The 14,967-nt window shown below is 58.6% G+C and overlaps 1 protein-coding gene across 1 annotated transcript in view; it reads left to right on the top strand.

Annotated features, from left to right (window-relative positions):
• COL5A1 (collagen type V alpha 1 chain) overlaps positions 1-14,967 on the top strand; it is a 167,692-nt gene that overhangs the window by 133,564 nt on the left and 19,161 nt on the right. The window contains 20 exon segments of the mRNA XM_036854371.1: positions 667-756; positions 856-909; positions 2,216-2,323; positions 4,509-4,616; positions 5,577-5,630; positions 6,688-6,741; positions 6,823-6,930; positions 7,795-7,848; positions 7,949-8,056; positions 9,346-9,398; positions 10,171-10,279; positions 10,897-10,950; positions 11,196-11,249; positions 12,100-12,153; positions 12,698-12,751; positions 13,525-13,632; positions 13,749-13,787; positions 13,789-13,803; positions 13,888-13,941; positions 14,268-14,375. Coding sequence (XP_036710266.1) covers positions 667-756; positions 856-909; positions 2,216-2,323; positions 4,509-4,616; positions 5,577-5,630; positions 6,688-6,741; positions 6,823-6,930; positions 7,795-7,848; positions 7,949-8,056; positions 9,346-9,398; positions 10,171-10,279; positions 10,897-10,950; positions 11,196-11,249; positions 12,100-12,153; positions 12,698-12,751; positions 13,525-13,632; positions 13,749-13,787; positions 13,789-13,803; positions 13,888-13,941; positions 14,268-14,375 — 1,440 coding nt within the window.

Below are 14,967 nucleotides of genomic sequence, written 5' to 3'. Positions count from 1 at the left end.
TACAGAGGCAGGTGTCTGGCCACAAAGAGAGCTCTCTGAGTTTGGAAAGGAAGCCAAGGGCATGCTGGTTTGAAGACCGATATGCTGCCATGTTGGACCCCAGAGAAAATTCTGGAAGATGTCAAAGCTTTAGTGAACTTCAGGGAAGGTACATGCTCAGGTGGAGAATCTTTTCAGAATATGTGGTTTCAGGCTTGAGACAAGTGTCTCGAGCGGCAAGTCCTCTTCAAGGTAGCGCTTCCCATGCTTCGGCCACGGACTCCTTCCCCCTGAGCCCAGTTTTCGAGGATCCCCAGATACATGAGAAGGGCAGACATGGGGCCCTCAGCCCCGGCTCAGCCATCGTGGCCCCGAAGGACATGGTGGGGGGCCGGGACTCCGTGGAGTACGGCTGGATTCCCGGACGGAATCCGTCCTCAAGCCACACGCAGAGCCAGCCTGCCACACAGGCCCCCTGGTGTGAGCTTGGGCTGCGCTCCAGCGCGTGGACCTGCCAACCAATGATTCAAGTCAAGACTCAGAGGTTTCTTTTAAAGCCAAGTGCCCGGGGAAGCCCTCCCTCCAACCCAGGTCCCGAGCGGATCTGGAAGACCAGGCCCCGCCCAGCTCCCCGTCCACCCCAGTCTTGGGCATCGCTCGGAAACTCATCTATGGCTCTGATTTCAGGGTGACCCAGGCCCCGCTGGCCTTCCTGGAAAAGATGGCCCCCCAGGGCTACGTGGCTTCCCCGGGGACCGAGGGCTTCCTGGTCCAGTGGTGAGTGAGGGGCCAGCCGGGGGGGATGGAGCTGGAGGCTGCCCAGCCCGGGGGGAGCGTCTCCCCTCGGTGCCCTGCCCACATCTTTTTGTTTTGCAGGGGGCGCTTGGACTGAAAGGCAGTGAAGGCCCCCCAGGCCCGCCAGGCCCCGCGGTGAGTGTGCTGGCTCAGCACAGAGCCTCTTTCCCACCCTCTGCCTCCAAACCTGCTCTGCAGGCAAGACGGGGGTCCCGAGGCCCGGGGAGCACGCACGCCTGCCCTGGCCCCGCGTGGGTCCTGGGAAAGCTGTGGTGGAGGAGCTGGGCTTGGGAGGGGCATAGACAGTGTGCCCGAGCTGGCAGCCGGTGACGAAGGGCCAGGGACGGGGACGTGTTGTATGAGGACAGCCGGAGAGCCGGGCGGTTTGGAGGAGGGCTGCGTGGGCCCCCCAGCCTGTGGAGGAGGCTTCGCGTGGGTCTGGTCCCGGAGCAGCCGGGAGGGACACAGACACACAGCTCCACGGCCTCGAGAGCTGGGCTGTCCGCCCGCCTGGGGCTGCCCAGGGCAGATGTGACCCGGCACAGGCGGGAGGCCTGTCCCCCAGAGCTGTGCTGTCTGTTAACCTAGGTGGTCCCCCCCAACTTTGAGTCTAGCTACAAGAGGCTTGGAGATCCAGAGTTTCCAGACCCTGGGCTGTGGTCTGGGGGAATCGGGGGCCGCGAGAGGCTGTGCCCACCCTCCAGAGACACGCCCACGGACCCCCTGTTCTTGCCTGACTCTTTATGGAAATGCGACATCTGCGTTACTTCCCCCTGCCCTTCAAATGAGCCCATCTGACAGCCCGCTCACTCACCTACAGCTGTGGGGCTTCAGGAGCTTCCCCTGGCCCCTAGCTGGGTTTGAGGATGGACCATGATATACCCCCCTCTTCCCCTGAGTTACGGGCCATTTGAGAGGGAAAATGACGGGGAAGTCAGGTGGAAATGAAAATATTGCCTTTCCTTGTGATAAGGGCCAGGAGCAGGACGACGCCCCGGGCAGCAGTGGTCTCTCGATGCTGAACCCTAGAATTAGTCCAGGTGCCCACCTGTCAGCCCCGCTCCTGGGCCAGAACCTCGCCTGTAAAACCTACAGCATGGAGGGGCAGGGCAGCAAGTGAATGCTCTGTGGCAGGCAGACCCCAAAGGGCAGAGTGGGTGCCAGGGTCCCGAGAGAGTCATTCAAGCCAGGACTTACGGAGGGAGGATGTGTTCTCAGACACTGTAGAGGGACGTGGAATTAGGGGTTGGAGAGCGAAGAGGGGTCAGAAACACAGCCTCACATGCGAGACCAGATAGTTTGTGTTTTGCAAGGGGCCCTGGGGAGCTATTGTGGGCTCTAGAGTGAGAGGGTGAGTGGTGTGACCAGGCGGTGCTTTAGGAAGTTGTATCCATGCATTTGGAGAGCCTTTGAAATAAACCACTTTCTTGCCTTGCCCCAGGGATCTCCAGGGGAGAGAGGTCCGGCCGGTGCTGCTGGGCCCATTGGAATTCCAGGGAGACCTGGGCCCCAGGGACCTCCCGGGCCGGCTGGGGAGAAAGGAACTCCTGTAAGTACTGCCTCGAAGGAGCTCTGTCCCTGCCCCTGTGCTGTCCCCTCCCCAGGCATTTCCCTGGGGGTTTGCGGGATCAGGGAGGTGGGGGCAGTTTGTGGTGTGTGCCCAGCTGTCTTGATTGAGGTCCAAGGACCGATCACAGTGGCGGCCAGTTTCTTTCCCGGAGTTGCCTGAGCTGGAGGGGTGTTCGGGGAGCGTCCGGGCCGGGCTCGGCCGGTCACACCCACGCATCTGGGCCCCAGCACGTGCAGGCACAGGGAGGGGTGGAGACAGTGTGTCCAGACGTGGCCTTGGCCCCGGTCCAGGCTCTGGGTGCCCTGTGTGGACGGGCCACTGTCTCCTGCTGTGTACACAGCCCCCTGCGCCCTGGCCTGGGCCCACGGCTGGTCAGTGTCTGGGAAAGGTGGATATTTGGGCTGGTGCTTGCGTTGTTGGTCTGGGGGTAGACATGGAGAAAGGAAGGGACGGGAGACACGACCGGCAGATAAGCAGCTTCTACCCAGACCCCTGACAGCCAACCTCCCAGTGAACCCCAAGTGTGATCGCCCCAACCTGGAGGCTTTGTGAAAGCTCAGGGGCAGGGGGTCTGGAGTCTTGCTTTCCATGAAGGGGGTTAGAGAGACCCTTCCTGTGTAGGCACTTCCTGGGAAGCCAACCGCCAGCCCCTTCCCCAAACGACTCCCCAGAACGCCCCTTCCTGCCTGGACGTACCCTCACCCCGGCCACGTTTGACGTCTGCCACATGATTTTGGAAACGCCCGCCTGCCCCTGCATTCAGTCAGCTGTGGAGATAAATTCCAGCTCAGACCTCCCTTCCGAATTCTGAATGTCATAGGAGCCCGAGTTCCAGGGGAACGGGCTACGTGGATGGTGTCCCGTTGAGTTAAGACACCTGCGTGGATTGATTTCTGTTAGAAGGGGTGGTTTTTCTTATGTGTTTCCCTGTTCATGGCGCATGGGTAGAAAGAGGGCCCTGGTTGCCTCCCCGGCCGAGAACTCCCCATGGGAACCACGCTGGACACGTGGGCACCACGGAGAATCCGACCAGTGTGTCATCGGCACTTCTGATGGCATCTGCTCCTTCCCGTGAGGCTCCCAGGACACGGATCCCGTTGAATTCTGCCCCAGAACCCTGCCTCTTGTCGGGCGCTGGGTGCATGTAGAGCACACACAAATGAGGTTGGAAACGGTTGAGTTCATTGTTTCAAGAGAGTAAATACTTGAGCAGAAACTTCTCAGGGTTGCATCATCCTGTGAAAAGCTTGTCATGCTTCCAGAATAGCTGCAGAAGAAAAGGTCAAACAAAGGTCAGGTGTCATGTCGGGCAGGAAGGTTCCCTGTGAGCCACGGTCAGCCTGGGCATTTTCTGGCTTAATTGGGGAAGAACTTTTATCAGGGCGAACTAAATCGAGGAGCAGGAAGTGAATTGTGCAGCAGGAGAGGGGAAGAGGGGGCCGGAGGGGATGCCGGCTGAAGTCGGTGACTGTGTGACTGTGCACTTTCCCACCCGTGTCGCCTCCCCGACGTCCACGCCTCGTTCTGTGCCTCTGCTGGGAGAAGGGAATCCTGGCTTGGGTGAGAAAGTTCCAGCCACTCACAGGGTGGAACGTGGCTGGTAAAATTGAACAAGAACTCAGTAAGGATCATTTGAGATGACCAAGGGGGCAAATAGGAAAATGAACCAAAACCATGAGGAAAGGAAGATAGGGGTGTGTGTGTGTGTGCATGTGTGCGCACGAATGTTCAGGTCCGTGTGCTCTTGCAGGGAGGGTGTTTGCAGGGAATCGGGAGAGTAAGCAAGTTGGCCGAGGCCGGAGCTCAGGCCCTCCTGGCCACTGGCTTGGACGATCCCGCACACAGACCCAGGAATCTGGTTGGCGAGGTTTGAATCCCAGCTCTACTGCTTACAAACGAGCCTCAGTTTCCCCATCTGTAAAAGGGTAGCCCTTCCTAGGATGGGCGAGGATTAAATGCAGAGATGCAGGGGAAGGGGTGATGCAGGGCCGGACCCGGAGCCACCCTCGGTGCATCCGAGGGAAATCCATTAGGACTGTGGTGATGGTCCCTGCCCAGGAACTGCCCACTTCCTGCCTGTGGGCCTCTCTGTGGGGGATGAGCTGGTGGCAGAATGTTCCCACCATGGAGCTGCCTTTGAACAGGGATCTCCTCTCCTCTTTAGGGCGAGAAAGGTCCACAAGGCCCAGCTGGCCGAGACGGTCTACAGGGTCCCGTGGGGCTCCCTGGTCCAGCTGGCCCTGTGGGTCCCCCTGGAGAAGATGGAGATAAGGTAAGAAGAATTCGGAGAAGTCCCCCAACCTGGACCACGCACAGCCGAGCTTGGCCAGTGCCGGCAGGTCAGAGCCGGCGGGGGGCGTTCCTTTTAAACCAAGGGATGCAGGCGATGTAGGGGCTCTGGCGACAGAGGGACCCCATGCTGCCATCCGAGGTTCTTGGCATTAGTGGATGATTTCGGAATAGCTTACAAATAATGGTAATAAATGAGATCTCCGACATGTTTGAGGGGACTTAGATGCTGCTTTTCTCTTGTGTAGTTTTGGTGTTGCCAAAGACATTTGCTGTAGCAGCCAGAGCAAGGGAAAATGCTCTCAATCATTTCAAATTCTAAATCTGTGGAGCCCGATTTAATGAGGTTTTACTCAATGTCTATTTTTAAATGTCTCCAATGATCAAGGCCCCCTTCCATTAAGAACATGCTTTATAATCCTGACGCCGTTACTGCCGTAGCTTGTATTTTATCTTCCATTTAATGAAGACAGTGAAATTTCTCTCTTCGGTTTAACTTTCTGTTTATGAGAACTCTCCGGTGACATTTCCGACTTTGTCACCTCTGCAGCAATGATGCCTTGCCTCTCAGGGTGGGAGACAGCCTTGCGCAGCAGAAACACTGGAGAGATTTTAATAACTTTGGAAGCATAGTAATTGAGTTGTCTTTATTATACTGTTATGTCATCCAACTTGACAAAGTAAATACTTCCGTTATGATTTTTTATCACACTTTCAAATCTGGTACAGTCCTGCAAAGCATAAGATCAAGGCCTCATCCCTTTTAGTTCTCTTATTAAAAAAGAAATCAAATTAATATATGGAAACGTTTCTTCATAGGAAAGTTATAGGGCTCCCTGGAGAGGAGATTATTCTTACTCTCCAAGAAAAATTAATTCAGGGGAGCAGATAACGTGCAAATGATTATTGGACCGTCTGACGGGTCTTTCATATGTTCCCACAGGGGGAGATCGGGGAGCCGGGACAGAAGGGGAGCAAGGGAGACAAAGGCGAACAGGTAAGGGCCACACGAGTCACGTGCAGGGCCACCAGTGGAGCCACGGCACAGGGCCACGTGCTCGGTGTGGCACGCACAGATCACTGACGTGAACAACCATTATAATATAACAACATTCACACCGGTACCTGATGGGACAGAGCTGGGCTTTGGGCTTTCCTTCCCTGTTGAAATCTTGTGTATGTGCATGTGCCTCTATGCGTGTGTGCATGCACAGGTACGTGTTAGGTGCACATGTATGCATGTAACATGTATCTGTAAGAGAATCCCTTATTAACAGATGAGCAGAAAGCACTCATGGGTTTTGTGAAGTAAAGCAAATTCAGCGTTTTTGTCCTTGAGGTTTTCGGTCCCACAGACATAATCACCGCCCTCCGATGCTGAGGGCTGCAGGATATTCCAACAGAGGCAGCACCCTGACCAAATGCCTCTTAATTTTCCCTTAAAAAAAAAAATTCTGCTTTAGAAATACTGGTGCGTTCTTGCAAACGCCCTGTCGCTTGGCTGGCAGCTCCGCCCGGGGGCCTTGGAAGGAGGCCTGCACTGTGGACCTTTTCGCCAGGCGTGTGACAGTGACCACGTCCCTGTTGACCCGGGGCCAGTCAGGACAGCGACAGCATGCTGGCCTCTCTCACGCGCTCCCTGTGCCAACAGTGAAATGTGCTTGGGGACACACTTGGGGGCAGGCATCGTGGTGCCAGGTGTGGACTTTGGAGTCAGTCCCTCGCTCGGCCACGGATGAGCCACGTGATCTTGGTCCTCATTTTTAGACGGGGCCTCTGGGGCCTGTGTCATGGGTGTGTGGTGGGGGCCGAGATGATGCACGGTGGCCTCTGGCGGGATGTCGGTGTGGCCGCCACCCCCTCGCCCCTGACAGCACATGCTCAGGGTTGAACAGAGAGCATCACGCATTCCAGAGCCGGCAGCCTGGCCCAGGACGGCCAAGCGTGGGTGCAGCCCCGATGACCTTGGCTGCAGGGCCCCTGCGCGCACTGGCCTTTCTCCCTCGGCCTCAGCTGTGACTCAGGAAACAACTGTCTGTGTCTCTTCCCCACAGGGTCCCCCTGGGCCTACAGGACCTCAAGGCCCCATCGGACAGCCAGGCCCCTCTGTGAGTATCAGAGAGTCCCCAGCCCTCGAGCTGATGAGGCCCCGTACCTGGCCCTCACCATGCTCAACTATCTCCCTGTAGGGAGCTGACGGCGAGCCGGGTCCTCGAGGCCAGCAGGGCCTTTTTGGGCAGAAAGGTGATGAAGGTCCAAGAGGTTTTCCCGGGCCCCCAGGACCCGTGGGGCTGCAGGTAACAACAGAGTTTGCACAATGGCTTGGGGGGTCCACGTCAGCTGATTTCCGCATCTTTGCGACGCCTTCCCCTCCCCTCCCCTGCCCTGCCCTGCCCTCCTGTCTCCTCCCTCCTGTCTTCTGAAGAATGGGGCAGCTAAGACAAAGCTTCAGGGGCTTCTCCATACATGAAGTGCTGTGAATTCTCAGAATTCCACACACACCCATATTCACTTCTCTTAACCGGTGACATTTGTGAATTTGCTCATTGTAGAAATGTTGGAAACTACAGATAAACTGTTAGAAAAGGAAACAAAAATGGCTTCTCAGCGCGTGGTGGTACCTCTCCACACCTCCTAAACACCTGTGCTCACACACACTCATGCACATGCATAATTCTATTTGGTTTTTGCAAACTGCAAATCGTGCTGCATGTATAGAAAGTTTGGATCCAGCTTTTCCCACTTCCTTTTATATTACACGTCGCGTCAAATGTCATTAAATATTCTTTGAACACATCACTTTTTATTTATTTTGAAAACGTGACTCTCAGTTACTGCCTTGTGTCCCAGCATATGGTGGTGACATAATTGATTCAAACATTTCCCTGCTGGTGGCTCATTAGGGTTTATTGTTTTATGGGACACTTTCAATAAGCACCTTGTCAATAAATCTTTGCATACTTCTCTAATGCTTTCCTTGCGCTAATTCTGAAACTTGGGATTTGGGGGACGTGCTCATATGGAGCTGTACGTTGAAAAGCACATTCCTGAGGCTTTTGAATGCTCGGCTTGGGGTCCTGCTGGGGAGGTAGTGAAAGTTGTGTGTTGGGGGGATAGAGCCGCGCCCACGTGCCGAGTTTCTGATGAATTCCTGTTCTCAGGGTCTGCCGGGACCTCCAGGAGAGAAGGGCGAGACGGGAGATGTGGGGCAGATGGTGAGTGGCACCGGCTCTTGGAGACCTGGCCGTGGTGGCTGGTTGCTGTGTTGGTAGACGTTTGTGTTTCCTCTGGGCTCAATGGCTCTTCTTCTCTCAGGGTCCCCCAGGTCCCCCCGGCCCCCGAGGACCCTCCGGAGCTCCAGGTGCTGACGGGCCACAAGGCCCCCCAGGTGGAATAGGCAATCCTGGTGCAGTGGGAGAGAAGGTGATTCACGACCCGTCACCGTCCTGCTGTATGACGTGCTAGCGTGCGTGTGTGTGTGTGTGCGCGTGCACGCGTGCGTGTACACGTGCACGTACCCATGTGTATGTGTCCACCGCGTACACGGAGGCGTCCAGGTGCACTGCTGGGCCATTCCTGCCAGATGCATTTTGAAACTTAGAAGATGTGTGCAATGGACCTGGGAGCCCTGCCCTTACCCAGGAGATTTTCCAAATGATAACAACCACCAGCAAGGCCCCGCCACCTCCTCCTCTGAGATTTGGCTCTGATAGACATGGTTATCTATTCCTTGAAGTGCGTAGTTGCTACCTTTTCAACTCCCGTTTCTGTCAAATCCTGTTTTCTCATAGCCCCGGGTCCCCTTCATCTGATCTGGTTAATGTTAGGGCCTGGGCCCTGGAGATGACGTGAGCACATTGGACATATGTACGTGCACACGTGTGTACATGCCTTACTTGCGTGCGTGTGTGCGGCGGGCGAGACGGTGCCAGAGTCTGACTCCACCTGGGCCCAGGAGGTTGCACTACTTTTAAAGCACTTATCCCAGTTCCTTGGGGGTAAAAGGAAGGTGATGGATGTGCTCCCTTGTGTCTGCACTCCTTTCACACCATTCCAGAACTTTTTTTCTGACATCCGGCCATTCAGTTGAAGGAAGTCTCCCATCGCTGCTCATTTTTTACGATAGGAAAATCAGAGAAACATGACTGCTGAGACCACCCATGAATGGTGTGCGACCTCTGCTCAGAGCAGCGTGCCCTCCCCGTGCCCTCCCCGCCCGCCGTAGGGCACGTCCCAGCTTCGGCCGCCACCTCTCTCGCCCTTCCTGCTCTGTCCCACCTGCGGCAAACGGAGGATGCTGTGCTGTTTTCTGTCCCCCTCTGCCTAGCTGTCCCCCTTCCCCTAGCTGTCCCCCTCCCCCTAGCTGTCCCCCTCCCCCTTTCACCTGGTTTCCCTCAATCGTCCTCCAGAACTCACTCGCAGCATCCCTTCCTGGGGAAAGCCATCTTTAATGCCCCCACGTACCCTCCGCGCCCGCCCTGCGTGTGTCACATGCCTGTGTATGTCACTGTCACCGCTTTATCCCTGGGTCCCTCACCTGTCTCTCCTCCAGTCCTGGGGAGCCGTCAGAGGACAGTGACCGCGTCTCACCCCCCCCCCGACCCCTACCCGCCCCCCCACACCAGCCCAATGTCAGGGACGACTCGCTAAATGCCTGACGCTGGAACCACTGTTCTCGTCGCTGCTGTAATCACATCACGTTTCCTCCTTAGGGTGAGCCCGGCGAAGCTGGAGAGCCTGGCCTTCCCGGCGAAGGGGGCCCCCCCGGTGAGTGGGTGGACTTTGGGGGAGGAGCGGGATGTGGCGTGGATGGGTGCTGGGTGGGAGGCTCCTGCTCCGCCTCAGTTTCCCCATCCCTGAAATGGGAGTCACGTCTCCTCTTGTGCCTACCTCACCGTCTTGCTGGAAAAGAGAGGGAGTGCCGTGGGGAGTGAGCGTGTGTGCGTGCATGTGTGTCCGTGTGTGTGCGTGGATGTTAGTGATGGACGCCCAGGACAGCCGTCCGTGGTGCTCCAGGCCCTCTCACTGGCTTCCGTAACACCTGGTCAGCCCAGACCTGGAACATTCAGACCTTCGCAGGTCGGATGAGCGGTCTCTTGAGGTCCCACCTGAGGGTGGCCCTCTGGCCCAGGAGACGGCTGGTGGACAGAGGTCTCCTGGGCTCCCTCCATCTGAGGGCCACTGAGTGGGTGGGCGGCCTGGGTCCCTGCAGCCCCCCTCGGGGTCCACGCTGCCTGCTATCTCGTCAGGAGTCAACCCTGCCCACCTAGAAGCCGAGTCTCGGCCTCAGAGGCCCCGGGAAGCCAGTGGGCTACTCAGGCCCCCTCACGGTACCAGTGGAGCCAGACTCCCCCAGGGAGTTGCTGCGGGTTGGCGGAGCTCGGGAAGCTGCTGGCGCCCACGGGGGCCAAGGCCGGCCACAGTCGGGGTGTTCCCTTCCCACCCAATGCCAGTGAGGAGCACACCTCTGGCCAGCTTCTTGCTCGAGGCAACCGCAAGGCTGGCTCTGGGAACACGGTCCCCGCCTTTCCCCCACAGGGACCCAAAGGCGAAAGGGGAGAGAAGGGTGAGTCGGGCCCTTCTGGTGCTGCTGGACCCCCTGGACCCAAGGGCCCTCCCGGAGACGACGGTCCCAAAGGCAGCCCCGTGAGTACCTGGGAGATGCCAAGGGGCCCCTAGATCATCCTCACTCACGGGCAGTGCGCGGCTGAGGCTGCCTGACCATCGCTGGTCTTGGGGCGATTTCCTAAGGTGTAGAGGTTTCCGCACCAGCTACTGAACCAAAACAGTGGAGGTGGGAAAGGGGGGAGACGTGGGGCGAGGGGGGCACCTCAGAGGCCATGTCTGTGGACCAGGCAGCTTTCTGGATGGAACAGGCTCTGTGTGGCCCCTCTCCCCTCCTGCAGCCTGCCCTGGCTTTGCATCAGGAGGGTCTGCAGAGCAGCGCCTTCTAGAGGTTAAAGGTCCAGGTTCCGGTGTCAGCCGGGGGCTCCAGGAGCAAAAGTGTGGGCAAGAGCCTGCCCTCTGAGGGCATCCAGAAGTCGACAGGGCTGGCCCGCACTGCTCGCTTTCAGGCTTGCGTGGCTCACGTGAGCGGCTGTTCTGGAAAGGCCTTCTTGCTGTGAAGGGCACCGAGGTGTCAGAGCTAGTGGGACGCTCTGGGGCTGGACAGCGCAGGGCAGCAGTCTGGATGCAACCGCGCAGGGCAGCGCACTCCAGGCCGGGTTGCTGAGGACCCCAACGCCTCTCTTCCTCTGTTTCAGGGCCCGGTCGGTTTTCCCGGAGATCCCGGTCCCCCCGGAGAGCCTGGCCCTGCGGTAGGTGCTCGAGGTGGCAGAGCCCCTGGGTCCCCACAGCCCATGACCCGCCTTGCTGGCCCCATTTTTTCCTTTCTGGTTCTGTCTGTTAGGACTCTCCTTTTTCCCACTAATGAGCGCCCTAGGCACCGGCACCTCTGGGATGGAATTTGATTTTGGGGTGAGGACTGGGGACGCGTTGTGTGTTGGTGCCTGAACTCGGGTGCCATCCAGGAGGCAGAAGGAACTTGCTTTTGGTCCCACAGGGTCAAGACGGTCCCCCTGGTGACAAAGGAGATGACGGTGAATCCGGACAAACGGTGAGTCCGCCCAGGACCTCTAAGGACCCTGACGCAGCTCCTCGGGGAGGTGTCGGGGCTTGGGGTTTACAACTTGCTTTGTTCATTTCTGAGAAAAACCTACACCCAGTTACCTTAGAATAGTGATTCAACCACCGCAGGGGGCCGAGAGCTCCCTCTGAGGACCCTTGAAAGCTGGGGACCCTCCTCCCAGGAGGGGAGATGCACACACAGTCCCGAGAGTGGTTCTGCACACAGAGCCCGGCGTCCGCGACCCACCCCAGAAGCCCACCCCGGAACGTCAGGATTACCTGTTTCTGCCCGATTGGAGTTGGATGCACTCCTCAGAAGGCTGTTTCCGCATCAGCCCCTGGAGCTGAGCTCACATTAGATGTTGCCTCTCACCTGATGTCAAGGTTTTTGAAACGTTGCTTCGAGCTCAGAAAGCTTAGGGACACCGGCTCTGGGGCCAGTTCCCCTGGAGAGATGTCTGCTGTTCTGCCGCTTCCTAGCCGGTGACCCAGGATGACACCTGCCTTCCCTGTGTGCCTTGGGGTCCACTTCTGCAGAAGGGATGCTGGCAGGCGTGGTGGGAATGTTCCCCAAATGTAGCAGAACTGCAGGTGGCAGGCGGGTCCCCTACGCCGCTGCAGCCCACGGGCTGAGTGTAGAGGTCAGAGCAGAGGATTCCAGGACCACCTCCACTTAGGGCTAATTCTGCAAAAGAAGAGACAGGCAGTTTCAGGGCTGGCCGAGGACAAATCAGACTGAAAACTCTGCGTTTTTCTTAGCCTCAGACCCACCCAGCCCTGCCACGTCTTAGTTTAACTGTCCCTGATTCCTAAATGCCCTGTTCTCTCTCTGACACCAGGGATCCCCGGGCCCTACTGGTGAACCAGGTCCATCTGGGCCTCCGGGAAAAAGGGTAAGTGATACTGCAAGGCGCCCTTGCCCGTCAACCTCCTGAATGAAGTGTGCCCCTCCCCCGCCCCGGCTTGGACCCTGGGGCCCTAGGCAGCCCGAGGAGGAAAGTGCTTCTGTTTGAAGTGCATTCCCTGCTCAGCTTCCTGCCTCGTCATCAAATCTCAGACCCACTAGGTCGATGGTCCGCTCCATTTAGGATGAGCCCACTGCTGACACCATCAGTAACGGCCTTCGTGGGAGAAAAGCACCCATGGAGCTGAAGAAACCCCTTTTCCCCTGGGTCAGACCTTTGGAAAAGTCAGAACAAGCTAATTGAATAATCCAGTCTTTTTCTGGGGCTGCAATAAACTTGGCCGCTTGGTGTGCGGCTAGGAAAGGAGGCCACTGGAGTGCCCTCTCCCCAACCTGACCAGGGGCCTTTTCTGGAAGTGGAAGCCCTGGGCCTCGTGCTAAGGGCCTGGGAGTGACCTCCACGCCCCCTCCTCAGCTTCTCACTGAGCTTCTGTGAACCCACTTGTCACGTGTCGCCCTCTTGCTCCTTCCAGGGTCCCCCCGGCCCCCTAGGTCCCGAAGGCAGGCAGGGAGAGAAAGGAGCTAAGGTAAGTGCTTTTCAGCCCGGCCGTGGTCATGACCGTGACCGTGCATAGACCTTACAGAGCATGCCGAGGGCATGGTGGCCGCAAGGGTGGGGACCGGACACATATATGACCATGCGGAGAGGGGCGGGTCGGGCTCAGAGGGAGGCGGGCTGGCTGCGCCTCTGCTCCGGGGTCCCCGACTCTGCTGTCACGTTCTGTCTGCCCCGCCAGCCTGAGGGAGGGGAGGCCAGTGCTGGGTGCCCTCGGGCCTGGTGTTGACCTGGCCAGGCCTCAGCTGCCTTGCCTGTGAAGCAGAGATGGTGACGGTGCTCACGTCAGGGCTGAGGAGAGGGTGGGGTGCCCGTGCAGTGAGGTTAGGGTGCAGCTCTGTGCCCAGAGCCCTCGAGGCCGCTCCCCCCAGGAGGTGCTGGGCGGGGCCTCTTCTTGGAGGTGCTCCGGCATTGCCTGAGACAGGGATGGAACTCGTCCAGCCCCACGTCTGCTCAGGACATGGCGGCCGTGCCCACCAGGAGTTCCGTGCCAGCCATAACTGCCGTTTTGGCCGTGACAGCTGGGGGGCTGGGAGCACAGTTGACTGTGGACGTTGGTGGGTGGAGAATTGGGCAGGGCGGCCGCGATAAGGAAGGTGGAGAATCGGGGGCAGCCCCTGGATATCTGGGGGCATCTGGGGTTCTCTCCCAGGCTCCTTGGGGTTTCTGAGCAGCGGTTCTGCGCTGGGGTGACCGGAGCCTCAAGCATTGGGGTCCCACCGTGTCCTCCTTGGTGCCCTGCAGGGAGAATCTGGCTTGGAAGGCCCTCCTGGGAAGACTGGCCCCATTGGCCCCCAGGGGGCCCCTGGGAAGCCCGGGCCCGATGGCCTGCGAGGGATCCCCGGCCCTGTGGTGAGTGGCCCCGGGGAGGCCTGGGGGGCGTGGCTACAGAGGGAGGGGCGCAGGGATGGGGACGGGAACGGGGATGGCCAGGGCGGGGCTCACACGGAGGGTTAACTGTGTTTCAGGGTGAGCAAGGTCTCCCAGGAGCCCCAGGCCCCGATGGCCCCCCCCGGCCCCATGGTGAGTCACGGATCGAGGAGCCCCCGGGGGTGGCGGAGGGCAGGATTGGGCAGGAGAATTCTGACCCCGCTGCCTCCCCCGCAGGGTCCCCCAGGACTCCCTGGCCTCAAAGGAGACTCTGGACCCAAAGGCGAAAAGGTGAGATGGGGCTCCAGGTGACTCTGTGGTTGAAACTCAGGCCCCTCAAGTGCCCGTGGTTTCAAACTCAGCAAGTTGTTCCTCTTCCCCCACGTTTGTCATGTGCTCAGGGTGAGGACACAAGGAAAACAGATCCATGTGACTTGGAGACCTGGCCCCTGCCCTCAGTCGGGGGCCTGCGAGGTCCCGTGGACGGCACCTGCCCTGGGCCTGTTTCCATTCCAGGAGACGGCAGCCCCCAAGGCAAAGACGTGCCGCCACGTCTAGCTGGCCCATGTGGCTGGACGTGAGGTGTCCACCGCAAATGCCCCTTCATTTTCCCACAGGGACATCCAGGCTTGATCGGGCTCATCGGACCTCCGGGTGAACAGGGAGAAAAGGGTGACCGCGGTCTCCCCGGCCCCCAGGGCTCCTCTGGCCCTAAGGGAGAACAGGTGCGTGGGATGCTGGCTCTGTGTCCAAAGACCCGAGGCTCGTTAGAGCCGGAAGGACATCCCCACGTCTATCAAATCAAGATGGGAACAGCTGAGGGGATGGGCTCCGCCCAGGTGGCAGCAACCTGGGGCAGAACTGGAGCCCAGCCCGGACCCTCACTAGCCCTCAGAGTCCTGGTGACCTCAGACGTGAAGGTCATTTCCCCCCACTCTGTGCAAGACCCTGTGACCCAGCTAATTGTCCAGGAGGTCACTGGCGTTGCTCAGCCACATCCTCGCCCCCACCTTGACCCCATATATGCCACATCCTCGCCCCCACCTTGACCCCATACATGCCACATCCTCGCCCCCACCTTGACCCCACACATGCCACATCCTCGCTCCCACCTTGACCCCACACATGCCACATCCTCGCTCCCACCTTGACCCCACATATGCCACATCCTCGCTCCCACCTTGACCCCATACATGCCACATCCTCGCTCCCACCTTGACCCCATACATGCCACATCCTCGCTCCCACCTTGACCCCATACATGCCACATCCTCGCTCCCACCTTGACCCCATACATGCCACATCCTCGCTCCCACC

This window comes from Balaenoptera musculus, chromosome 6, assembly GCF_009873245.2.
Source record: "Balaenoptera musculus isolate JJ_BM4_2016_0621 chromosome 6, mBalMus1.pri.v3, whole genome shotgun sequence".
Lineage (NCBI taxonomy): Eukaryota > Metazoa > Chordata > Mammalia > Artiodactyla > Balaenopteridae > Balaenoptera > Balaenoptera musculus.
This window is presented reverse-complemented; position numbering and strand designations above follow the sequence as displayed.